This window comes from Pezoporus wallicus, unplaced genomic scaffold (genome assembly GCF_028554395.1).
Source record: "Pezoporus wallicus isolate ANWC-B61680 ecotype Strahan unplaced genomic scaffold, APGP_CSIRO_Pwel_v1 contig_5485, whole genome shotgun sequence".
Classification (NCBI taxonomy): Eukaryota; Metazoa; Chordata; class Aves; order Psittaciformes; family Psittacidae; genus Pezoporus; species Pezoporus wallicus.
The window spans coordinates 5,817,200-5,844,093 of record NW_026641550.1 but is presented as its reverse complement, the minus strand read 5'-3'; the positions used below and the strand labels follow the sequence as shown (position 1 = coordinate 5,844,093).

The window sequence follows — 26,894 nt, the reverse complement described above, 5'->3', positions numbered from 1 at the left end:
AGCCTGAGACTCTGTCTTATGTACCCACCCACAAATATCAAACTTTGTTAAAACCAAAGCTACATAAAGAATTGTAACCACAAATCAGAATTGTCTCACAACATACTCGAACAGTAATGTCTGTAAAAGATGTGCCATTTAATCCCAAGATATACAAACACCGCATTGAAATATATCCTGAAATAAATAAGGAAAAAAAAAACCCACCTATCTATGAACTTTTCCTGCACCATCTTTGTTACTACACGTGTAAGGAAATTACTCTGCTAAATCATCCATTGCAAACTGAGAAGTGAAACACTCTTCCGTATTCTGGTAAGTGAGGAAGACAGCACTACAGTGGAGTATGGTATTTCTAGCGATGCCTACTTACTACACACTGCTGCCAGGTCTGTTTTGAAATGTGAGCCTAAAGAAAAAAGGTGTCCATACAATTTTCTTCCCTGTTCATTTCAGGCAAAAGACATGCAGAATAGCTTTATCTGACCACATTAACAGAACACAACATGGACCAGTAACTGTTTCTGACCTAGTAGGTTTTCTGACACACCGGAGACGGTTCTCTCCATCTAGGGAAACAAAGACTCATTCATAAAGAAGACTAGTTACAAATAATGATGGTTAACTTTGTTCTCCTAAATGTAACTTAGAATTGACTGTCTCAGGTGTTTGAAGACAAACATGACATTCCCAGGTATGCTGGCCCAGCTGTGCACTTCTCTCCACCTTTGAACTGCTGGGCTGTTGTTAGAAATACCTAATCCTGCAATCATCCTCCTTGAAGAAATTGGCCAACCATCATTAGAGGAACTGCAGTCCGCTGCATGCAATTTCAAAGTTGTCTATGCAACTGTATTGGTGTACATGGCTCCTCCTGAGGCCCTTTTCCAGTCCACAAGTCCTTTCAAGTAGAGTAACGCCTATCCCCTTTTGCTCTTGTGATGGGACTGATAACCCAAAAACTCCTTAACTACATCTTCCAGATCACAATCCCAGCCTGCCTAACAAAACACTTGGCACCTGCAAACATTTTTCTTCAGGAACCTGCAGAGCAAACCTCCCATTGTGCCACAGAATGAAATCAAAGTAAGATTTATTTAGTTGCGAGGAATTCAAAGAATTGGTTTTAAAGGAACAGAGACCTAAGCCTGCCCTCTTACCTACAACTTGGAATTTCCTCCAAGCAGCGGGCAGATGTAATTTAGACTCCGTACCTCCCTGGAAAGACTCGCACTTGCTACATACTGCTTTTCCACACTCCCATGAATGTGGGGGATAAACAGTTTTCCTGTTGAACATTTTACTTCCCTCTTTAACAGTTGCATATATGCGCAGAACATCAAAAGTACTAAGAAAAGATGATGAAAAAGCACAGGTAACAATCTGGTGCTTTAAATATACCTATGTAAGTAGTAAGGTTGGAAGGTGACAAGTCAATTGAGTTAATTACCTCAATTTGTGCAGCAAGCTATGCCACGTGTTTTACATGCTTCTTATGCATACTTAGGCATTTTCAATTGAGTTAGCTACCCAAAAGGTGGCTCAATAGGCTGCATTGTAATAAAGTTTGGTGTGCAACCCTAATAATGTTCTATATTGGCATCAGGAGAGGATACTGACAAATGACTTTGTCCAAGAAAGTTGTCTGGCCCCCACTTAGTATAAAGCAATCATCTGACACTATCTAATGACATTAATCAAGCTCTGAACTTCTGTCGTTGTATGTCATAGCAAACGCTTAGCATTTTCAGGTCCAAAGTGCTTGACTACACACTGTATATTAAAACCAAAAGACTTTAATTCACTAAAAACAGACTCTCACGCTAGATTAAGTTCATTTGCTGCACCCGTCCCTGCTCTGCCTTTGTGTGTGGTCTCATTTAAAACAGACACACATGAACCAGAACCTACTTTATTCACACGAAACAAAAATACTATTGGCTGTCAACCAAAATAACAGACACTGAAAATGGGAATACCCTTGGGTAAGGAAACTTTAATTAAAAAAAAAAAAAGGGGGAAGAAAAAAAGAAATCACAATGATGAAGAAGTAGCAGCTGCCTTCTCTGGGAATTCTTGTTTCATCACCTTTGTCAAAACATCTCACATTGTCTCCTATGTATTTTATAAAGGTCTTTCGCAGATCTGTTAAAGCAGAAGCTTCATTTATGCTCACTCTGATCTATATTGATAAAGATTATGAAGCCATTAGATGGCTCATTAAGTTTGCCTTTACTTACCCCCAATTAAGATTTCAGGTGTCTCTGGTTTTGAGCTAATTCGAAAGTGGCTGCCATCTGGGACATTCTCAAAGAATACTATCAGCTTCTTTTGTAATGATACATCACATTTAAAACTCTAAGGCAGCAGTTCTCATACGTGCCGTCTCATTTTCCATATGTAGAGCTTTGTGCCTGTTATTTTGGAGGGTTTACTTAGAAATCAATCCAAACTGCCATGTTTTGATCCATGGCTTTTAGAGCATTAAAGCTCCTGCTCACAGCTGACAGCTGAAATGCTATTAGGCCTAATGTCTTGCACTTCTCTATAAATTGTTCACAAAAAGAGAGCTTCTGAGTTTTGGGTGTGCAATGAAAGCCAGATTCAGACCTAGTCATGAAAAATAATTCTGGTGTATGTACCAAGGGGGTCCTTACTAGGAAACTCCTTTGTGAAAAGCAGAGATGAGGATCAGTAGAGTGTAGCAATTGGGATCTACTAATCTCCTCTTTAGAGCAGACTAGCACCAAAGAACAACAACAAAAACAAAAAAAGCAGGCACAACTCACTACCATCTCTCAGAAAGTGCACTATGGAGAGACCTTCCTCTCAGTCCTCCTACTAAGAGGAGGAGAGCTGAATGGACAGTCACCAAAAGGAAAGATTTTCATGGTAAACTAATACTGAAGAAGGGAACAGAGAGCACAGGATCCATTTTGAAGTTATGTCAGGCAGAGAGGGCACAGAGTTCTTACGACACAAAAGCTCTTGCTGGAGGGAGAACTACATCACACAGGACTTTGGCAGTGGAGCATTATAGCAGGCTCATAAAATTTTTAGCAAGGCTTTCAGGTCTTCTAAAACTGGGCGATGTTGCAATATCATGAGAGAAATACTATGTAATGAATGCAGCTTTTGTTGATTTGCAAATAAACGACTGACTTAAAAAAGCTTCTTCCATAAAGTCTTCCAATCAACAACATGAATTCAGTAACTCAACCTACTGCAGTTGTGGTATCAATATTGTGTGTGAGAAATTAAATGCTGCCCCGTCACACATTTTAATAACACTTATGAATGCTTAGATTTAACTTTGCTAAATAAAATCATTCTAGATTAAACATTAGTTTCAAGGATGCCAGAGAAAGAGCATGACAGTGTGTGTCTACACATACATGTGTGTGTATGTGTGTGCATAAACCCAGTATCTGTGCACGTGTGTAGATACGTAATTCCAGCCCTGTAGTTATAGTCCTGCTACAGATGGAGTTTGGATTGTCAGGAAAGGCAGTTTATAGTAGAAGATGCTACCACTACATCTCACTCCACTTTCCCACTATGGCTTGTATCTTTTTTCACTCAGATCCAGGAGGATGGACAAGGTTTAAGCACATTCAGCTCATAAATTTCTTTTCCAGGCAATGCAGAAGAACAGCACTATTTAGGACTTACCTTGCCCATTTGGTACATGTTTATGCGTTTTTCCTTTCCTGGGGGTTGACTGGCATGATGATGAAGCATTGTTTGTGACTGTTTTTGTGTCCTCTGTCTCCTCCTCCTCCTCTTCTTCATCCTCATCATCCTGAGAGCTTCCAAAATATACCATGTTGCTGGGCAGGGCTGGAGAACCTGATCATTATAAAGAAATGGCTCATTAGCATCATTATAGTCATTTACTGCACTAACCATATTGATCATAACCTACCTTAGTGTTATGTACAGCAAGGGTAGAGGGGAACTCAAGAGATGTAAGGTCACACTACTGCATGACTAACTGGAGGTTTTCTATTTATTAATTTTTACCAACAGGATATGTATGTGCTTGAAAAGCAGGCCCCCCCTCCGCAGCACATTCTATTCATACTTTAGACAATCAAGCAGTCTTGCTAGAAGCCCTAGTTAATAGCTTTATGTATTCAGAAAAGGACTAAAGAACACGCTTAATTTCAAATGTGTGCTTAAGTGCCTTACTGAAGTCTTAACGCACAAGCTAGAAGCTTACAGCTTTTCCAAGCAGAAGTAAAAAGAGCATTTACAAAGCAATCTGCACCCTGGTAATATTTTAGGTTATTATTACAATAAAATATTAGGATTTAAACTTCATAATGCTCTGCAGACCTGTACAGTATTGTACACAATGCTTTGCAGTATTCTAGTTTAGTTTTAAACTAAGAGGAAAGCCCAGATACTGAGATTAATTTGCCTAGCATGTCCCTGGCAAAGGAGAGAAAAGAGCAAAGGTCTCCCGATTCCCTGTATGCTCCTCTTGAGAATGTTGCTTCTCATCTCTCGTTTACTTCCCATGATGCTCCCCCGAACCTGCCTTGTTTGTGTAAGGGTAAGATAGAACACGCATTTCAGTGAGAGAAGGGTGAGGATTCACAAGCTTAACAACAATACATGGTTGCAAATTAAATTTAACTCTTGCACAGAATTCCTTTAATATGTGTCATGCAGCAGTGTATGGGTTTCCCTGCACTGCATCAGGACACACAACATGACTGTAGCAATCTAATAACTTATATTTAAATGTACGCATACTGCTGACAACTAATGTATGCTTCCCCTTATGCTCGACACTAGTTTCTACTTCTAGATAAGTCTTCCATCTATCCCCTGGCGGGACAGGTGCCCTAGGAGCCTTCTAATTATTCATAAGAAAACTTTTTTTGCTGCAGAAAGGTTAAAAACAGAAAGTCAACAGAACTGAAGAATGGGGACTCATCGCTTCAATTATTTTCCTGTAGCTAAATAAGACAAAGGACAAAGAGAGCTGGGCTGCAGACCAACAACACAAGGTAGTGGCTATTTGGCTGATGCTTCCTTGGGAAACACTTCCAGCTTCAAGCTTTCCAAAACAGCACAACTGTGTGTTTGTTTGGTTCTGAGTTGTCGGCGTTGCCATTGCCAACAACTAAACTAAAGCTTATTTTTGGGTTGTGTATTTTCTGCTCCCACCGAGTTTGCACAAAACACCCTGGGCTGCAAAAATTACATTTTAATGAATAGATACCTAAATATGGCACAAAACCTGGGATAAGCTGTTTCTGCAATGAACCATGTTTTCCTAAGCTTACTGATTTTGGATGGGATGGCACGAGTTTTCTTCACAGTAGTTTGCATCAGGGCGATGTTTTGGATTTGTGACCAAACCAGTGCTGATAACACATGGATGTTTTAGCTATTGCTAAGCAGTGCTTGCATAACATCAAGGCTTTTTTTTTCCTGCTCCTCAAACTGCCCTGCCAGTGAGTAGTGTACACAACAGGGTGCACAATAAGCCAGGAGGTGACACAACCAAGACAGCTGATCCAAACAGACCCAAGGGATATCCCAGACCACATGACATTGTGCTCAGCAGTAACAGCTGGGGGAAGAGGAGCAAGGAGGAGCTTTCAGAGTTAGAGCACTTCTCTTCCTAAGTAAACATTATGTGTGATGAAGCCCTACTTTCCTGGAGATGGCTGGACACCCGCCTGCTGTTGGGAAGTGGTGAATGAATTGCTTCTTTTGCTTTACTTGTGCACGCAGCTCTTTCATTACCTATTAAACTGCCTTTATCTCGACCCAAGAGTTTTCTTACTTCTACCCTTCCAATTCTCTCTGCCATCCCACTGGGAGGGAGCAAGAGCGCAGCTGTGTGGTTCTTAGCCCCCACATGTAAAGAACTTTGCTCCTGGTCTCTGCAATGGCTCCTTTGGGACTGCAGCTGCCTTGGGGAGGAGCAGAGAGAAACTCTCCACTGGCACCCCATGCTGTGCATCAGTGGTAGCCCTGGGACAGCTAGGGGAAACACTGCAGCAGCACCTCGGACATGACAATTCTTCCCCCCCAAAACAACATCCATATTAACCCATCCAGTCTATACATAATTGTATGGACACAGATGGTTATCCTAGGGGAAAGCCTTTTGCATGCCACAACTTCCATAATCATATAGACTAATGATCAAATTAAGACTGCTGACACGTTCCACGGCAAGGGAGTTGTTGCAATTTACAGAAAACAAAAACCTTCACATTTTTTTATGCAAGCCCAGAACTTTTTGGCACACTCTAAGCAATCAACCATAGTAAGTAAGAGGTGCTGAGAGGCACATTAATTCTTCTGCATGGAGGGGAGCTTTAATTCTCAAGAGCATCTACCTAGAAGATTCCAAAAGAGTTACTCTAGGCCAGCACTGCCTGAAAAATAAGTCTTTTTAATTCCATCTAGGTACCCAAGCATGTGGTATGGATTCAGAAGTTATTAGTTCTGCAAGTCTTTACTGTGCATCAGTTCTAATCAGGATTTGAAGTCTGGCACCATCAGTGCATTAATGCATTGACAAATGACGGCAGTGAAAGAAACTTACTGTTAGGAACCCTCAAAATTAGATTCAAACAGACTGAAATCTCTCTATTGTAATTAGAGAAACAGTCAGAAATTTTATCCTTCTGAGACATTAAAATAGAAGACCAGATATAGCGTCTATTCTCTAAGCTTCATCTTCCCCAGAGCTCCACATCCCTAAGCTTTATTGTCAGCTGCTTTCAACAGCAACCAGCAAAAAAAAATATCATCTGTGAGGCAAATGTTATTACAATTTACACACACACACACTTTTTTTAAAGAAAAAAAGAACAGAATAAAGAACTGTGTCATTCTGCTTAGAAAGGAGGGAGGGTCTAGCCCAAGCAGATACAAACTTCACCTAATTCCTGGTATTCAAGCGTGGCAATCTCAGTGTATAAATCTTGAGTCAGAATGACATTTTTTCATTCTTTCCAATTGAGAATTATGAACAACAATGGTTAAACTGCATTCCTGGGACAGCTGGGACTGCTTGGGAAGTACATTTCCAGAGAAATTAGAGTAGCAATGTCCAATAACACGAGAGCCCTGCTAGCCCTCACTTCACTGATCGAAGTGCCCTGTAATATGAGACCCTGGAGAAAAGCCGGCATTCAGTCTGGGTTGCCTTCTCCTCTCCTCCCCTCCCCCAGCTTTCCCTACGTATTTATTAAAGTTGATTTGCAAAACAGAAAGAAAGGAAAAAAAGCTGGACTCGCGCATTTTTGTTCTATTTAAACATTGTTATGGATGGAAGACACTGAAAGAAATCTAGAAGCTTGGCATTTTCTTGCTTTCTTTCAGTTCTGGAATAGCCTCACATTCTGAGAATTTTTTCATACCTATGGGCTCAACTGGTTAAAACCACTTTAACTCTATGTAGCTAAACATGTCCAAAAGGCTGAGAAAGCCTTTAAAAAACTGAAACAGGCTGCTCAAGCTTATGACACCACAAATTCCCTTTAGAAGCAAAATCTTGGAGCAGATTCTCCTGGAAGGCACGCTAAGGCACATGAAAATCAACAAGGTGCTTGGTGACAGCCAGCATGGCTTCACTAAGGGGAAATCCTGCCTGACCAATTTGGTGGCCTTCTACGATGGGGCTACAGAACTCATGGACAGGGGCAGAGCAGTTGAGGTCATCTACCTGGACTTGTGTAAAGTGTTCGACACTGTCCCACACGACATCCTTGTCTCTAAATTGGAGAGACATCAATTTGATGGATGGACCACTCAGTGGATAAAGAACTGGCTGGATGGCCGCACGCAAAGAGTTGTGGTCAATGGCTCAATGTCCAGCTGGAGACCAGTAACGAGTGGTGTCCCTCAGGGATCGGTGTTGGGACCGGTCTTGTTTAACATCTTCGTCACTGACATGGACAGTGGGATTGTGTGCGCCCTCAGCAAGTTTGCCGATGACACCAAGCTGTGTGGTTCAGTTGATACCCTGGAGGGAAGGAATGCCATCCAGAGGGACCTCGACAAGCTTGTGAGGTGGGCCGATGCCAACCTCATGAAGTTTAACCATGCCAAGTGCAAGGTCCAACACCTGGGTCACAGTATCACCGTATCACAGTATGCTAGAGATTGGAAGGGACCTCAAAAGATCATCTAGTCCAATCCCCCTGCCAGAGCAGGAACACCTAGATAATGTTACACAGGAATGTGTCCAGGCGGGTTTTGAATGTCTCCAGAGAAGGAGACTCCACAGCCTCCCTGGGCAGCCTGTTTGTCGTGGTTTAAACCCAGTCAGGTAATTCGTTCGCTCACTTCCCCCCCCCCTTTCTTGCCCTCCCCCTGCTCTCGGAGGGACGGAGAGGAGAATCAAAAGAATGCAACTCCCACGGGTTGAGATAAGAACAGTTTAGTAACTAAGGTATAACACAAATCACTACTGCTACCACCAATGATAATAATGATAAAGGAAATAACAAGGGAACAGAATACAACACCTCACCACCCGCTGACCGATAACTCGCCCCCAAGCCCGACCAAGCTCCGACCGATACCTCCTCCAACCCTGCAGTCTCCCAGCCCTTCCGGCTAACTCCCAGTTACATCCTGGGCATGACGTGCTGTGGTATGGAATAGCTCTTTGGTCAGTTTGGGTCAGGTGTCCTGTCTCTGCTTCCTCCCGGCTTCACCTCCTCCCTGGCAGAGCATGAGGCTCACAAAGTCCTTGGCCAAACCAAAACATCTCTATCAGCTCTGTTCCCGAGCTGAAAGTCAAAACACTGCACTGCACCAGCTACCAAGGAGGAGAAACATGACTGTTACTGCTGAACCCAGGACACTGTTCCAGTGTTCTGTCACCCTCACTGAGAAGAAGTTTCTTCTCAAGTTTAAGTGGAACCTCTTGTGTTCCAGTTTGTACCCATTACCCCTTGTCCTATCATTGTTTGCCACTGAGTAGAGCCTGGCTCCATCCTTGTGACACTCCCCTTTATATATTTATATACACTAATAAGGTCACCCCTCAGTCTCCTCTTCTCTAAACTATAGAGACCCAGCTCCCTCAGTCTTTCCTCATAAGGGAGATGCTCCACTCCCTTAATCATCTTCGTTGCCCTGTGCTGGACTCTCTCCAGCAGGTCCCTGTCCTTCTTGAACTGAGGGGCCCAGAACTGGACACAATATTCCAGATGGGGTCTCACCAGGGCAGAGTAGAGGGGAAGGAGGACCTCTCTCGACCTACTAACCACCGCCCTTCTAATACATCCCAGAATGCCATTGGCCTTCTTGGCCACAAGGGCACAGTGTTGGCTCATGGTCATCCTGTCGTCCACTAGGACCCCCAGGTCCCTCTCCCCTACACTGCTCTCTAACAGGTCGTTCCCCAGCTATACTGGAACCTGGGGTTGTTCCTGCCCAGATGCAGGACTCTACACTTTCCCTTGTTATATTTCATCAAGTTATTCCCTGCCCAACTCTCCAGCCTGTCCAGGTCTCGCTGGATGGCAGCACAGCCTTCTGGCGTGTCAGCCACTCCTCCCAGCTTAGTGTCATCAGCAAACTTGCTGATAGTACACTCAATTCCCTCATCTAAATCACTGATGAATATATTAAATAATACTGGTCCCAGTACTGACCCTTGAGGCACTCCACTAGTTACAGGCCTCCAACTAGACTCCGCTCCATAGACTACAACTCTCTGGCTTCTCTCCTTCAGCCAGTTCGCAGTCCACCTCACTACCTGATCATCCAGACCACACTTCTTCAATTTAGCTATGGGGATGCTGTGGGAGACTGTGTCAAATGCTTTGCTGAAGCCAAGGTAGACAACATCCACCGCTCTGCCATCATCCATCCACCGTGTTATTTCCTCATAAAAGGCTAAGAGATTGGTCAAACATGATTTCCCCTTGGTGAAGCCATGTTGACTGCCCCTCATAACCCTCTTATCCTTGATATGCCTTAAGATGGCACCAAGGATAAGGTGTTCCATCACTTTCCCAGGGATGGAGGTGAGGCTGACTGGTCTATAGTTACCCGGATCCTCCTTCTTGCCCTTTTTGAAGACCGGAGTGACATTTGCTTTCCTCCAGTCCTCAGGCACCTCTCCCGTTTCCCAAGACTTGGTAAAGATGATGGAGAGTGGTCTAGCAATGACTTCCGCCAGTTCCCTCAGCACCCGTGGGTGCATCCCATCTGGACCCATGGATTTATGGATGTCCAGATTGCTCAACCGGTCTCTAACCCATTCCTCATCGACTAAGGCAAACCGCTCCGTCGACCTGACTTCATCTAAGGTCTCAGGGGTACAGAGCTCTTCAGGACTGCCTGCAGCAGAGTAGACAGAGACAAAGAAGGCATTCAGTAACTCTGCCATCTCTGTATCTTCTGTCACCAGGGCACCCATCCCGTTCATCAGTGGGCCTACATTGCCTCTGGTGTTAGTTTTATCTGCCATGTATTTGAAAAAGCTCTTTTTGCTGTCCTTGACCCTTCTCGACAGGTTTAATTCTAACGAGGCCTTAGTCATCCTAGCTGCCTTCTTACATCCTCTAGCAGCAGCCTTATATTCCTCCCAAGTGGCCAGTCCCTCCTTCCATGACCTGTAAACTCTCCTCTTCCACTTGAGCATACCCAGCAATTCCCTATTTAGCCACACAGGTCTCCTGGCCCTCTTCCTTGACTTCCTACGTGTCGGGATGCTCCGATCTTGAGCTTGGAAAAAGCAATCCTTGAATGCCAACCAACTATCTTGGGCCCCTTTACCTTCAAACAGCCTTGCCCATGGGATTTCCCCTAGCAATTGCTTGAAAAGGCCAAAGTTTGCCCTGCTAAAGTCCAGGGTTGCAATTCTACTTGCTATTCTACTAGTCCTACTACCACACAAGATCCTGAACTCCACCATCTCGTGGTCGCTGCAACCAAGGCAGCCCTCAACCCTTACTGCTTTGACCAGACCCTCCTTGTTAGTGAGGATGAGATACAGCAGTGCGCCTCTCCTGGTTGGCTCCATCCACCATTTGCATGAAGAAGTTATCATCCATACACTGGAGGAACCTCCTGGACTGTGGCTGGGTTGCTAAGTGGTCCTTCCAGCAAACATCAGGGAAGTTAAAATCCCCCACGACGACCACGGCCTGTGACTGTGAGGCCTCAGCTGCCTGTAGAAGGCCTCGTCAACTTCCTCACCCTGATCTGGTGGTCTGTAACAGACACCCACAACAGTATCTCTCCTGCCAGCCTGCCCCTTAATTCTCACCCACAGACTCTCAACTCGCTTGTCATCTGTCCCTGGACAGAACTCGGTGCATTGTAGTTGCTCCCGTACATAAAGAGCAACCCCACCACCCCTCCTGGCTGGCCTGTCTTTCCTGAAAAGGACACAGCCCTCCATGACTATATTCCAGACATGTGAGCTGTCTCACCACGTCTCTGTAATTGCCACCAGATCATAATCTCCTGACTTAACACAGGTTTCCAACTCCTCCTGCTTATTTCCCATGCTGCGCGCATTGGTGTACAGACATTCCAGGGAGCGAGCTGAGCACACCGATTTCACCCTAGGATTATAGGAGGCCTCCCAGTCTTCATCAATTCTGGAGTGCTGCCCCACTGGGGCAAGCCCAGCTACAACCCCATCCCGCTTCGATGGGTCAGAGCAATCCCAGGCACAGCTACAGGTTGGGCAGAGAAGAGATTCAGAGCAGCCCTGCGGAGAAGGACTTGGAGGCGTTGGCTGATGAGAAAATGAACATGAGCCAGCTTCAGTGTGTGCTCGAAGCCCAGAAAGCCAACCGTATTCTGGGCTGCATCAAAAGGAGCGTGACCAGCAGGTCAAAGGAGGTGATCCTGCCCCTCTACTCTGCTTTTGTGAGACCTCATCTGGAGTATTGTGTGCATCTCTGGTGTCCTCAACATAAAAAGGACATGGAACTGTTGGAACAAGTCCAGAAAAGGGCCACGAGGATGATCAGGGGACTGGAGCACCTCCCGTATGAAGACAGGCTGAGGAAGTTGGGGCTGCTCAGCCTGGAGAAGAGAAGGCTGCGTGGAGACCTCATAGCAGCCTTCCAGTATCTGAAGGGGGCCTATAGGGATGCTGCAGAGGGACTCTTCATTAGAGACTGTAGTGATAGGACAAAGGGTAACGGGTTAAAACTTAAACAGGGGAAGTTTAGATTGGATATAAGAAGGAAATTCTTTCCTGTTAGGGTGGTGAGGCACTGGAATGGGTGCCCAGGGAGGTTGTGAATGCTCCATCCCTGGCAGTGTTCAAGACCAGGTTGGACAGAGCCTTGGGTGATATGATTTAGCGCAAGGTGTCCCTGCCCACGGCAGCAGGGTTGGAACTCGATATCTTAAGGTCCTTTCCAACCCTAACTATTCTATGATTCTATGATTCTATGAAGGAGAGACAAGCCTGGAAGTACACTGTGATTTCATTCAAGCTAAAAAAAATTACAATTACATTGATTAGGCAACACCTAACATGCATTAAGTGTGAGCAACTGACATGCAGTGGTGGTTTACACCCACCAAAAAACTAAGAGAATCCCCCAAAACTCTTCTTAAGGGAATAAAACTGAGACTTCTCATGACTGAAGAACTAATAAAGTTTGTACAAGTGAAGATGCATCATTATGAGTAGAAGCTAGGTGAACATCCCCTTTATTATAATAAAGATTTCTGCCCCACCTTACAGTGGATCCCATTTGTTACTCAAAGCGGCTGATTCATATAAACAATACTAAGCAGTGTTACTATAGCCACGAATGTCTAAGACTACTGGAGATGCAGAGAAGAATGTGTGCTCAAGAGCTGCTTTGGTTTTTCCAGCCGTTATCACTTGGTCTAACAAAATATATTGCCCTTGCTGGGGATGCACAATAAGTCAGGAGGGGACACAGAGGTACAGCTGACTCCAACTGTCCCAAGGGATATTTCATACCATACGATGTCATGCTCAGCATATGAAACTGGTGGAAAAGGGAGGAAGCAAGAACATTTTGAGTGATGGTGTTTGCCTATCCAAGTAACTGTTAGGTACGATGGAGACCTGCTTTCCCGGAGATGGCTGAACACCTGCCAGTCAATGGGAAGTGGTGAATGAATTCTCTGGTTTGCTCTGCTTGCACATGCAGCTTCTGCACACAGCTTCTGCTTTACCTATTAAACTGTCTTTACCTCAACCCACGAGTTTTCACACTTTATTTTTCCAGTTCTCTTCCTCATCCCACTGGGGGAGAGGGGTGAGTGAACAGCTGTGTGGTGCTTTGTTGCTGGTTAGGGTTAAACCATGACACATGTATAACAGATACTTATCATGGAAATGATGGATTATAGCAAGATGACAAAACCCCTCCAAAATGTTATGAGAATAAGCAAAACTGCAGGTTCACCAGATGCATACATACACACACATTTACAGAACAAAGTTGTAGATGCTTGCTTGATTTTTTTTTTAATGTACAATACACTATTCTGCACATTTTTGTCTTTGCCTGGACACACTGAGCAACAGAAACCCATGAGGCAACTATTCCAGTTCATTGTTGCACATATTTTACCAGCCAGACAACAAGAGTAAAGATGTGCAATCATCCTACCTCTTCCTCTCGCAACAAGAGCAACATTAGAATTTAATTGGTAACCAACAGCAAAAGAGAAGAACTGCAGTGCTTCAGATAGAGGGCAACATCTGTGCCTGGGAGGTGGTGCATACAAAGTCTCAGCACTCTAGGTATGCAATTGCCCCCTTCCTCACTTTCCGTCCTCAAGAAAACAGCAGAAAAATCTGTGAGAAGAGTTACAAGAGTTTGTGGCTGGACTGAATTTTACAAGTCTCCTTTTATGCCAGGAGCCCCCAAGTTGTGCAGGCAGCTGCTGCCATGGCCACTGCCGCGGGTTAAGGAGGGAAGCAGTCTCAAGCACCTGGGCAAAGGGTGCGAGCAGCCCTCCACATTAAGAAACCCACCCTGCGCCCCATCAGCAGGTGCCTGAAAAATCTGCTCACTCAGCAAATCTGATGGTAATCCAGAAAATAAATTTGCCTTCCCACCACTTAAAGACATTTCATACAAGGAACCATCCAGGCTGTCTGTGGCTGTGTGCACATTTTTCTTGGCATCCAAAATGGTTTACAGAGCATCTACCTCCATCTGGCCTTTTGTTCTTACTTCTGTGCCACCACCTCGACTGTGGCAGTATAATTTTTTTGTGGGGCCATGTGGTGAATCAAATCAGGGGACTGACTCAGATTAAAATCCCAGACTAAGGAAATTAAAGTCCATTAATAAATGCTGTAGCTGTAATGTAATGTTACAAGGTCTCAAGTAAAGATTTGGAAAATTTCTATGCACACTTTTTCTTATTGAATGTGTGGCTTAATATATCACTTTATGTTATTAAACAAAACATGAAACACGGTATGTTTCCAATCTCATGTAGAAGCTGCACATTTTACATTCTGTCCTGACAATGTCTAGGCACACACTTCCTAAATGCCCTTCCTTCCCAACTCAAGACAGCTGTTTTGTTTTGCATCAATATTTGCAGAAAAGGATGGGCCATCACCAGAGAACTGGATAAGGCATTTGCAACATGATGGGAAGGAAGAAGAAGCTACGGCAGAAGTAGTAAACTGAAAGAAAGGGCATGCAGGAGCAGCAGGGAAGAAGGGAAAGACTCAGATAAACTGGGGCTGGAAAAAGAGGCGAGTGGCAAGAGGTAAGTTAGCAGATGGACACAAGCTGCAGGAGCAATAGAAGGACTATACTGAAGGAATTACTGACATTACATGGTAAGAAACTCAGTAAAGCAGAAAGGATACCCTGTACTGATCAGCTTTAACAGCAGTATGTGTCTGATAGTGCTGTTGACCTGCTTGATTGACCATGCCCTGATCTGAACATGTGCCACTCACCTTTTCCTGCTTAAAACTCACTGTTAACTCACAGTCAAGAGGAAAAAAGGTATGGCCAAGGCCAGGCAACAACCCAAAGGGAACTTCCCAGCCCCCTCCACATCCTCCAAATCACTGTGGAAAGCCCAAATTCCCAAAACTGGCCCTCATCATGCAATTTGGAAAGCCTAACAAATTGCCATGGCTGCCTAAAGGACTGCAAGCCAGGCAGAAAGCTCAGGCAACTAACAGAACCCCAGGTACCCTCTCCTCACCAGCGGCAGAGCAGGAGTTACTGCTTCTGGGGTCAGATACACTGTGCACGGCAATTTTTGAGAAAATCATTAATGTAATTGTCTTTTTTTAATTCACTCATCATGGCTACAATAAGCTATGAAATATTATAAGATGGGAGGATACTCAGCTCTTTTAAAAATGAGGCTTGAAGTACATTTGGCAACTGTTTCCATCAGTATCTGCAGTTTCATTATTGAAATTCTCTCGAGTATTTTTGCCTTCTCTCCTATTGTGAGAGCAACACAAAAGAAAACCTAACTATATAGGAAAAACAATTACCACAACTACACACAAGTGTTGCCTAATGCATATGAAAGGATGACAAATGTATTTTATGTCCTCTGTATAATAATTTGATGCTTATACAACAATAAGTACAAGGTAAAGTATGGGTTTTTAAGCCACAGTGCTGCTTTTTGCAGTCTTCTCAGAAAGATCATACCCTTTGCATGCAAAATCCAGGCTTGCTACTAACAGAAGGAAGAACTGATGCTTACACAACCTGTACATACAGATGCGTTGACCTCAACAGCAAGTGCCTGATTAATAGAATAAGCTATACTCTTATTCGGCTATTTTATTTGATTAATGAGGTTATTAAATTTTATTTGACAAATGTGTAGTTTTCCCTCCTAAATTACAGTATGTTTTGTTTCTCATTAAATTACATTAACTTTTGTCTTGGCCTAGCTAAACATATTTAAAAACCTTTGAATTTAGATCTGAAGAGTGGAATCAGAAGTATGGAAAGTGCATGCGCTTTGCCAAGAGCACTATTTCATTACTCTTCAGAATTAGCTGGCAGTGTTTCTGCAATATTTACTGAAGTACAAACCAAATGTTTTCATCTGGACAGGATTCAAACCCTGGTATGTTACAACCACAACAAAAATCATCTCAATCCAAGAGCCTTCTCTGTAATTTGGGCTGTGGTTTCTACAAAATTGGAGGATTCTTCCCCATAAATTATTTACACCAATTCCCCCTCTAGTTCCTCTCTGTTTTTTTTTTTCCTGCTAACAATTAAACATAACCCAGATGTGCTTTGGAAAAATCTTAATACAATTTAAGACATCAGAATGATTTAAGCACAAGGCAGGTCAAGGTATGTGGTACTTAAGCCTGCCCTAATAAACTTGCAGCATGCCAAGACCTACAATGAGCTGCATCCAGAGGTTTGGCAACTTCTCTGACACACGGCCCCATTTTGGGGCTGTATGCAGGTGGAAAAACCTTGCTTCCCCAGATGCTCCCAACATACTGGCATCTCAGTATTTATAATTTAGGGCCTGCTTCTCATTTATTAGATGTCCTACTCATTATGCTTTGGCAGGGCAGCAACAAATCCCTGAAGTGCATATAAACGCAATTTATGCCCACACTTCATGGAAGTTTTACGGAGCAAGGCTGGATGAGAATGAACTGCATAAACTATATAGGAAAGCGCAACTGTACCTCACTTGTGTGACTCCACCTGCAAGGAAGGTTGCAGAGGGAGCTCCCTGGTGCCTGACCAAGAGGTAGGAGGAAGGCCATTCCAAATACAAAAAATGAAACAGAGCTCAGAAACACACCAATTCCCCAACTCTCCCTTCCTCTGTCATTGTACAAATCACAAGATGCTTAGTGTTTTGGATAACTTATCAGCCAGTGCAGTGGCGTAAACCCCATTTTCTTCATGGTTCATTCTTCAAAGCAGTAGAGCTAAAACCAAAAAGGAAAGGAAATTGTTCCTTTTCCAGGGAAATGGAGTAAAGACGGGGAAATATGTGTGTTCCCAGGAAAAAAATGTTCACTTTCCAAAGTCTACAAAACACACACCAGAGTCCACTGAAAATTAAAAAAAAAGTAAAGTGCTTCTCACATCTAGAATTCATATCTGGCAGCCTGAAAGCATTATACCTTCACTAACCTGGCTAGATTTGGCAGTGAACCTCAAAACCAACCCTTCCCACATACACTCCAACCACCAATTTCATGTTCCCCGCAAGTCTGAAACCACTGCACTGCCATTCCAAAAGGCTACCAGGCTGTTTTATACCCAAGAGATCCTGAGGCCCACCTGTGTCACAAAATATGCCTTTTAGGGAGCACTGAACCTATGGAAGATTCACAGGTTTACAAAAGGAGGCCCAAATGCTTCTGGCTGTGAGGAAGGGCAGGAATTGCCTTTGCCCATTGCCTTTACATGGCCCACCTGGGCACCAAAAACTGTGGGCAGCAATATTCTGAAGTGTTACTGCTGCTATCGCAGCACTCATGATTTTATGCCAGTATCTTATCCATAATCCGTATCCAACTATGCCAATACCTATATACAGAGTTAAATGTTTATCCTCATTCTACAGAAAAACTAAGCAGCTCACTGAGGGACTCTGAGTAAGTCTGTGGCAAGTATAAAGGCTGAACTGCAAGCCTCCTGTTTCAATGAGTTAATTTCATCCCATGGCTTTTTGCAGAGTTAGATACTGGAATCATTAACAGACAGAAGCAAGGGGCCCCAAAACGGGAAGAGCAAGGAGAAAGTACTTTCATTCAGCTGTAGTACTACATGCAGGCTACTCTATCTTGCACTCAGCAGCTCTCTCCACCTCTTAAATCTCCCAATAGGCACACACTGATGGGAAGACACATGCTTCACTGCATGCCTGGAAGGACAGACCTCAAGAAGCACTCCAATCCCCTGGGAAGGAATAATACTATGGTAGTGATTGCCAGGCTCTCTCTGCAGACTTCCTACACGTGCTGTTCTGTTCACTGTGAGCCCGCATATTCACTTCTCCCCACCAACAATGATTATATTACTCTTGTTCTAAACCACCATGAGAGTTAGTTACCAGACGTAAGCAGCATATTCCACAGGTGGACTGAGCAGTTGCACATATGAGAAATACCTCTTACTTTACACAGCAATGTTACTCCTAACTTTAAAGAACTTTGAAATTGTGAGACTACAGTTATGAAATGCAAATGTATTTTTATTAAACGTTTGAGCAATTAAGACTAAATACCCTCGGAACTTATTCTTGTGTTTTTAATCCATCCTAAAATGTCAGTCTCAAATATCAAATGATCAACAACAGAACTGATAAAAAGTCTTCTTCCAGTATTTTAAACAAATGATTGTACATCTGCACGTTTTAATATTATTTTAGAATTCTAAAAACTAACCCAGGCTGCACAGCAGCTCACATTTTTGAACAGTGTCATCATTTCACTGCTTTGCTTCCAGCCTAATCAAGTTGCTGTGTTATCCAATGTGCTTACTCTGATCTGGTGAGCATGTTTCCCAGTGGAAATGTGCTCCCTTGGAAGGCTGGTGCTTCAAGGATGTGACTGATGCAGTCACTGGCTCTCTAAGTCAGGGTACTTATTGATACTGAACTACCAGACAACCGTATCTTCTGCCTTGTCAAAAACTAGGCAAATTAACAGTTGTTTTCTACCATGCCTAAAATTAAGAGCTCCCACTTTCTGATTTGGGGGGGGCTCTCCTGCTGTAATGGAAATCCTCTGCAAGTATCTAATGGTACAGGCAACCTCTCCTACTAAGACTCAAGAGAGAAGCCTGGGTTCAAAAGCCCCCAAGCCTACCACCCAAACAAGGTGTTTAAAAACAAAAATCCAAAACCTGTTTAAGAGAAAGCTGCAAGAGAACTGGGGCACTGAGATTTAGAAGCTACTCAAGTTCAGAAAAACATGCTATAGTGAGATTTTCTATTTTGGTTTTGCTCAATTCTGATAAACCATCAAAACACTATTAAGTCCTTGCAGTACTCAAAGACAATGAACATTCACACGTTTTACAGAACAGTTGTTAGAAGAGCCTGAAAACTCAATTTGTGAGATCTCAATTAAACCATCTTTATTTAGGAATCCCTGAAATTCTCTAGCATGCATCTCCCACAGGCCCAGCTTAATAAGAAGATTGATCATGGGAAAACATCTTAAAATGCAGGCTCCTAAGCATAGCTTTCCTGTTATCACCTTTTGCCAAAGATCTATTGCTTACTAGGGAGTTGTTTCTCCTTCCCCCTTTAGCCCTGTATTATTCTCCCTGCAATTTTTTTAACCTGTAAATAATTACAGAGAGTAAAGTTAACTTAATCCTCTGTAACGTAAGCTGTTAACAAAAAATTTGATCAGAGGCAGAAAATATAGCAAAAGTGAAAGACGCTGTACAGCTGCATAGAGATGACACACTTATGTCTACACATGCTGCTGAAAGATACCAATTATGCTCCAGCAAAGGACATCCAGGCTCCTTCAAAGAACCTATTTAAAGATAAGAATGCTGCAGACAAACACTTCAGAGATACCTGCCCTACTCTCTTCCTTGTCTCCGAAATTCTGGGTCACAATATACTAGTAATTAAAATAAATACATAAATAAATAAATAAAGGAAAATAATTTTAGAATAATAGAAAGACAGGGAGCCCTTGCCAAGTGCAGTCAGTTAGAGGTACTCCAGGGTTCTCAGATATTCATCAGCCATTACAGCTTTTTCATTCTGCTCTGCTTACCTTTTAAGAAGTAATTAGTACACTGTATTATCAAATCAAAGAGTTCAAAAAACAAACTAATTAAAAATATGTCTAAAGTCCCTAGTAGTCTGCATAATGAAACCAAGCAGGTCATCTTGGTTAAATTATCTCCCTTTGAAATAACAGGATGCTAAAAATAAAGAATTCAAGTGATTTGAATCATTAGATTTTTTGGCATTTAGCAGAAGGCCATCTAAACGGGACTTCTTTCCTAAGTATGGAACCTTATGCACGTCAAGGGCCTTTCTTCCACGTTGTCACAACAGTACTGCTCTATCACTCACAGAATTCAGCTGCTGCTGCTTAAAATACTCCCGCCCCCTGAGTACCTAAGCCTGAACTTGTAGTGGTAATGGGATTTTTAAATCTCTCTATTTAAAAACAGATAAGAATCTGAAGGACAAATTTAAACTGTGCCTTTGACACTGTTGCTGGGTGTGGAACAAGGACAGAGAATCGTGATTGCAAAACTGTTTTCCCACCAGTCCTGGAGGAGTCTTCCTTGCTGAAGAGAAGCTTTCATTATGAATGCAGGGACTATTTCATCAGAATGTTTTGAAGGACTAAGACCGAAGAGAATCCAAACTTTAAAAAATATAAACCAAACCAAAACCCCACAGATATAGGGATTTACTCTCCTGGATCTTATTGCCACTACACTTACTACTAAACAATTTTCAAAGTGCTGAACTTACACCCTGTGAATGTGCTCTTATTTCCATATAACTGTATGTCACATTTCACCATGGAAGTGCAAACAGCCACAGCTGGACAGACATCTGGACAGAAGTCAGAACAACCACATGTCCCACCATGCAAGCAATTCTGAATCCCTCGGCATTTCAATAAATAATAGCACAGAGGTTCAAAACCAAAACAAACCTCTTCAAAAAAAAAAAAAAAAAAACACGACAAAAAAAACGCAACAAAAAATCACACAAGTCTTCTGTATGCAGGGTTTAAGTAAGCTGCTGGCTCCTTCCTCTCCAAGCTCACTGGGTACTACCAGAAGAGCAACCTCAAACTGAGCCTGCTGGTGCCCTGGAAGGCCACTTGTGGGACCTTTCTGGAGCTGGGTGTACCAGCAGGTTGCTACAGGAACTCCCTGTAAGTGTATTAAGAACCAGCTTCCACCTCCTTTTCCCAATGGGCACATCAAAAGAGACAACTACCTGAAGCTAAACCTCCCGGGGGACCAAACGGGCATAATCTCAGGTAATCAGGACCTCCTGAAGGACAAAGCCATCCAGACACTGCAGGCAGAACCATGCTAATATTGATCTCAACAGCCCCACTCCTTCTCCCTCCAAGCCACAGACACTCTTCCTGCGCCTCCACAGAAATGAATCCATATAGCAGATTTTACTGGTTCTTTTCAGGCTTTATAAAGGGGTGACAGAGCAATAACCTTGTGGAGGTGCTGAAACAGAGAGCTGACAGCTTCCCCTTTCTGCTTTTCTTCAGCCTGTTTAAGCAGACCAAGAACATGCCATGTGTGGCACTCAGAGCAGATATTCCTCTCATGGTTTTTACTATAATTGTAATTGGGAACTTGCCGTCTGAATGCACGTGTTGTCTTAAATATATGAGCACTCCTGCATACTGAAGAAATTAGGAATGAATAGCAAGTTCTTAATTGACAGTACAAAACATCAATTATTCTACAGATTAACAACAAAGAAGAAAATTACAGGTGCAAGAGCTAAACACTCACTGATTAAAATAAAAAAAAAGAAATAAATATAAAAAGAAATATAAAAAGAAAAACCAAAAAAAATCCCAACCTTCTGAATGAAGTACTGGAAGAGGACAAAAGTACCTATGCTTCCCATCTGCATTGTTAAAGCAGAATGCCAAGAGACAGTAGGAAATAAAAACGGGGACAAGTCACAACCCCACACAGGTTGCTTTTAAGTGCAAGTGCCTTCAAAGATATAAATAACACATGCTTAGTTAGCAAGCAGAGGAAACAAGCGTGTGAATGCAGCCATGTGTGCTCACACACAGACACACACACCCCCACCATCTGAATTTTCCCATCAACAACTGTGGCAGTTGGCCCAGATCACAGCAGTGACATGCTACTAACAGACTGATCAATCTCACAGCAGACTAAATTAGAAATACATTTCCACAGATTAAATTTCAGAGGACTGTGATACAACTTAAACTCCATTAGAGATTCTTCTCCTTACGATCCTTTAAACAAACACAAAAGCTAGCAAACCACCCTGCTCCATCCCTCCACCCACCCGCTTTACCAGAAGTCCCAACAGGATGGAGGTTCCATATTGGATGAGAGTCAAGACAGATAAATTATAAACCAGTCTAGCGCTACCACAGCCTAAAATCTCACAGAAAAGAAGAAAAAATAAATCAAACCATACTGTCTTATGGTGAGAAAGCCTCAACAGGAAGCTATGGGTGGTGTTGACCAGCGTTGCTCAAAGATCACAGAACTAGAAAAGGGAACTCAAACACAAGCTTTGAAAGACTCAATGCACTAGGTAAGACTTCTGCAGACAAACCCTCTGCGACAAAGTACACCCTTTCAGTAAGTAATGGGACAAAATAACCACAAAAGGCATTGTTCCAGCACATCAAGGATGAAGCAGTGACTAGCAAAGAGGGCTATGGGGGGCACCTCCCGAAAGAGAAACATACCACAAGAGCTATTACGACAACTGGGAGATTAAACTGAGATGTGATCTTCAGTACATGACTTGGGACACAGGGCCATGGAAAGCCCCAAGAAAAAAGACCACTCATGGAAGGTCTTCTTCTTTAGCTTAATCTGGACAGTCAGCTGTACCTCACACTAAGATCCCCAAGTCTGACATGCAGCCTCACAGACACGCTCCAGTGACCACAGACACACACTATACAGCTCCAGCCAGGCTCAGGCACCTGCTACTGTGAGATAATTCAGGTTTCTTGCTGTACAACTTCAGATGCCTCATCTGCACTGCAGAGTGAAGGAGCTCACCTGTTTTAATCATCACCATGGGAGCAATCCAGCTCCCAGGCCAGCTAAGAACAATGGCAACCCCTCCACCCACTGCCAGATGAAAAGCCTTAAGGACAGTGAGTAGGTAGAGAAGGGGAATTTCCAGCCAGATTTCTCCTTTTGCAGGAACAAGCACTCAGGCAAGTTAAGCACAGTTTATAGTCAGACAAAACAAAAGAGGATGGGGAGGACTTAAGAGAGAGACAAAAACCATTCAGAATAACAGAGTGCTAAGCGCATATTTCCCTTTGTGCTATTACCAGCCTCATTTTATGATCTTTACAACCATGAACTTGAATGCTCCTGCTGCAGGTACAGTCAAATTGCTGAGAGCTGAAATGCACACAGTATATTCAAGTGTAGTACAGCACATTTGTCTAGCTGCTGCTTGGTGTGTGGTGCTATGGCTCGTGCTTTGAATGAGACTGTCCCACTAGGCTGCTACAAGACTCCTACCTCGAAGACAGAGGAAAGTGAGAAAATCTTCTGTCTTGGGCTTCCTTTTGGAGAGGTCAGAAATCTGAGTGGCAGGAGGGGGTAACAACGGCTCCACTATCTTTATTGGAGTTGTGCTGGGACTGTTTGGCTGGGACTGAGCAAACTTCCTTTGTGCTTGCAGCCTTGGCCTGCGGAAACAAGAAGCATATCAGAAGCATGTTAGGCAAATATTGCAGGAGAGACATCAGAACATAAACAAAAAAAAAAAATCACAATTCAAAATTAAAATAAAATTCGGAAGGGGAAGGGATGGGGTACAGAGAGGGATCTGAATCCATCTCCCACCAAGATCATATTCGTACCCAGGTCAACTGCAAAGACAGTATTTTATTTGCTTCACCTTTTGGTATCTTATGCGACAATTTGGAAAACCAGAAAGAAAACATCTTGACTATAAAATCTGTGACTACTATTTCATATGTTCCAAGTATTTTCTTGTGTATCATACAATTACAGTTTACCATTCACTCATTTGGAAATTAAATCTGTATTTTGCACCATGAAAATGTCTACTTTTTTTTTAAGTGTTAGTGTTCTTTGCTTCTTGTTTTTAATTAATTTACAAATTAGGTTTATTTTAGCCCCATTAAGGATTTAATTTATTCCAATCTGCTAGAATCTTATTTACATTCTAAGATATATATTAATAGATAAGGTATATATGTTAGTGCCTAGTTCTACAAAAACAAATTGAAGCCTTTAGTGAAAGATAAAATATCTTTGACAGAGAAAACAGCAGGTAAAAGCCATTACATTTTTGCTCCCTTGGCCACAGCCTAGAAGACTGTAAGCAAGGAGGGCCAGAGTGGGGTTAAGTAATATTTGTGGTAAATCTCTAAGAATGAAGAACATGCATGGAGTGAATTGTCTCAGTCCTGGTACTGAGTGATAGACTGGTAAGTTTTAGAGCATGCCTGGGTACGGCTGTAGGGAGCGAACAGATGCAGGTGGTTTTGGCAGTCAGGCAGCAAATCATTTCAAGCCTATCTGAAAGCTCTGATTAACTGCTAGGTGGCAATGAATATGATTTTCTTTAATATGTCTAGAACACAAATTGGTATTAGGGAAAGCGCTTTAGGGCAGGACAGATACCCGGAGGGGGTCTCGCTGGGAACCTGGCTTGGCTCAGCATTTAAGAACATGCTAATTTCTCACTTAAGCAACTGGGATTCTAATTATGATCCTTATTACAGCTTCAAAAGGCAGAGAAGCAACTGAAAGAACTTAAAACCTCATTGAGAAAGGATGCAATTTTATGTCATTTTCTTCCCTAATAGCAGACTATTTACATAATGTCAAACTGAAACATGCATCAAATAACACTGAAGGAAAAACAGGTCTTGTCACTCCATGGCAAACTTGGCTGTTGTGACTCAAGGAAAGCACAGTTATCCTTCAGAGTGGATGAAACACACAATTGAGAAACCTCTTCTTTTTCACGGATACTAAAATAGTTGGGTAAGAGGTTTGTTACTGTGTTTTAAAATTCTGCCTTTTTGTGGCTAAAATGGGAAAAAATAATGAAAATCCCAGCAGTGTTTGTGTAAGTATACAAATGTCCCCTAAAGACAATAGAGAACAGAAGTAACATTCAGCAATTTTCTCCCTAAACTCTGCATAAAATTGCCCATGTCCTTGCTACTCAACACCCACCTCCCCAAACGACAAAACCCACCAGCCATTCTTACTGTTTATTTGCACCTCCTTAATGGCAAATACAACGTGGTGTTAATTTTTATCACTGTGCTTGTAATTTTTAGATTGGAACTAAGACTGTTGGACGCGTGTTTCTCCATATCTATGAGCAATTAACTTTCCAGAATGAAGGCCTTGTACAGGTCTGCCTGCATATCGCCAAAATCACTCAAGATTGCTAGATTGCTTTGCAAATCCCTATTCCTTCAAGCAGACTGAGGACTCCTGCACAGGATGAATGGGATTTTAATTTCAACCATTTACATTTCTATCACCAAAACCACACACGCGGCCGGAGAAAAATGCTTTGTGTTGGCTTCTGTTCTGCACAAAATACACCATCTCTTGCCAAAACACAAAGGTTAGCAAGCAACCCTAACCCTGCCTGCTACTCTCAACTACACAGCCATTTTTCCCTATCCATGTGCTTCCTCAGCTGGGCTGTTAAAACCACACACCACCCACTCTCTGCATCTCTGAAACCACATGCCGTGATCTCATGTGATCAAAGACAAGAATAGGGAAGGACTCCACAACCACACACCCCTCCAACACTCCCCCCTGCCCCCCCCCCCCCCTTACAAAAGTAAAGGTTAAGCCTGTTTCTTGGTTCAAAATTAACCCTTTGCAGCAAGGATTTGCCAGGGCTGCTTGCACCATCCTTATTACTGGTCCCTAGAGCCCTGAAAGAGGATTAGGAAATGGCTTGAACGCATTAGTGAGTTGAAAGAGCTTTCGGTTCAGTCCATCTTTGAAAATACACTCTCTGCTAGCCAGCCTTCCCTGCTCACTTTGCTTTCCAGCTTCCTACAGGGCACACAGCCTGGCATGGCCTGGCTGCACCACCAGGTCTTCAATACCCCCCCATGGAGTGGGGGCCCTTCATTTCAGCAAGGACAGTGAAAACTCCAGATCTCCCCTCCAGCCAACTCCAGGCTACAACCATGAACGTCTGCAGCTTCCCCAGGGAGGCTGTGGAGACTTGATGCTGTATGTTCAGATGTGTTCGAGACGCTTCTCTCACACCTCTGTGGATGTTTGCTGTACTTCCTCTTGTTTGGTTTGAGCTCAGTGGCACCAAAACAGGCCTGCTCCTTATGAAACACCATTTTTTTATTAAAAACCTCAGCAGTTACAGGGCATACGTATCACCCACTCAATTTATGAGCACTAGTAAATTAAGGCATTCTTTTGTAACTGCAGATTCCTTTAGTTTCTGCAAAAAACTACTGCCTTTTGCATGGACAGACATGTGCTCCACAGGCTTCTGCTTCAATGCCTGTGGGTGTACACAGTGAGCTATAAGAAAAAAAACAGGCTAGTCTGCAGCTACAATATACTGGGACAAGGCATCAAGGTTAGGATTAAAAAGCCAAACTTTTAAGCAGCCTTTGCTTCAGATCTGTGTAAAGATGACCAGTTTCAAAAGGGGGCCAGCAAAGGAAAAACACTTACCTTTCAAAACATGGGCAACAACTTAAAACTGTTCCCTTGTAAAGGAGCATATGCATCTTAATAACCTTGTATGTCCCCATGAAAACCGCTAGAAGCATAAAACCAATTATTTCGGGTATGTTTCACATTACACTTAATCCAATCTAAGTGTGAAGCTGGTGCCAAAAGAGGTACGCTCCCTCCACTACAGTTACACCAGATGAAGCATAGCAGCCTGCTGTACTCACGCACCCTTTGTGAGCAAGGCAGAATAAGTAAGCAAGTGATCAATGCTCAGAAACACATTTTGTGTGAGTGATGTTGTATACCTAGACTTTAGTAAAGCCTTTGACATCATTTCCCACAGCATTCTCCTGGAGAAACTGGCTGCTCATGGCTTGGATGGGTGTACTCTTCATTGGGTAAAAAACTGGTTGGATGGCCAGGTCCAAAGAGCGGCGGAGAATGGAGTTAAATCAAGCTGACAGCTGTTCACATAGTGTTCCCCAGGAC

General features: G+C 43.0%; 1 protein-coding gene across 2 annotated transcripts in view; it reads right to left on the bottom strand.

The window, feature by feature from the left end:
* Positions 1 to 26,894, bottom strand: part of JARID2 (jumonji and AT-rich interaction domain containing 2) — a 222,718-nt gene that overhangs the window by 43,569 nt on the left and 152,255 nt on the right. For both annotated transcript variants that reach the window (XM_057424216.1, XM_057424215.1), the window contains exons 4-5: positions 23,211 to 23,380; positions 3,673 to 3,849 (exon numbers count right to left, since the gene is read on the bottom strand). In XM_057424216.1, the coding sequence (XP_057280199.1) occupies positions 3,673 to 3,849; positions 23,211 to 23,380 (347 nt within the window). The remainder of the gene's footprint in view (positions 1 to 3,672; positions 3,850 to 23,210; positions 23,381 to 26,894) is intronic.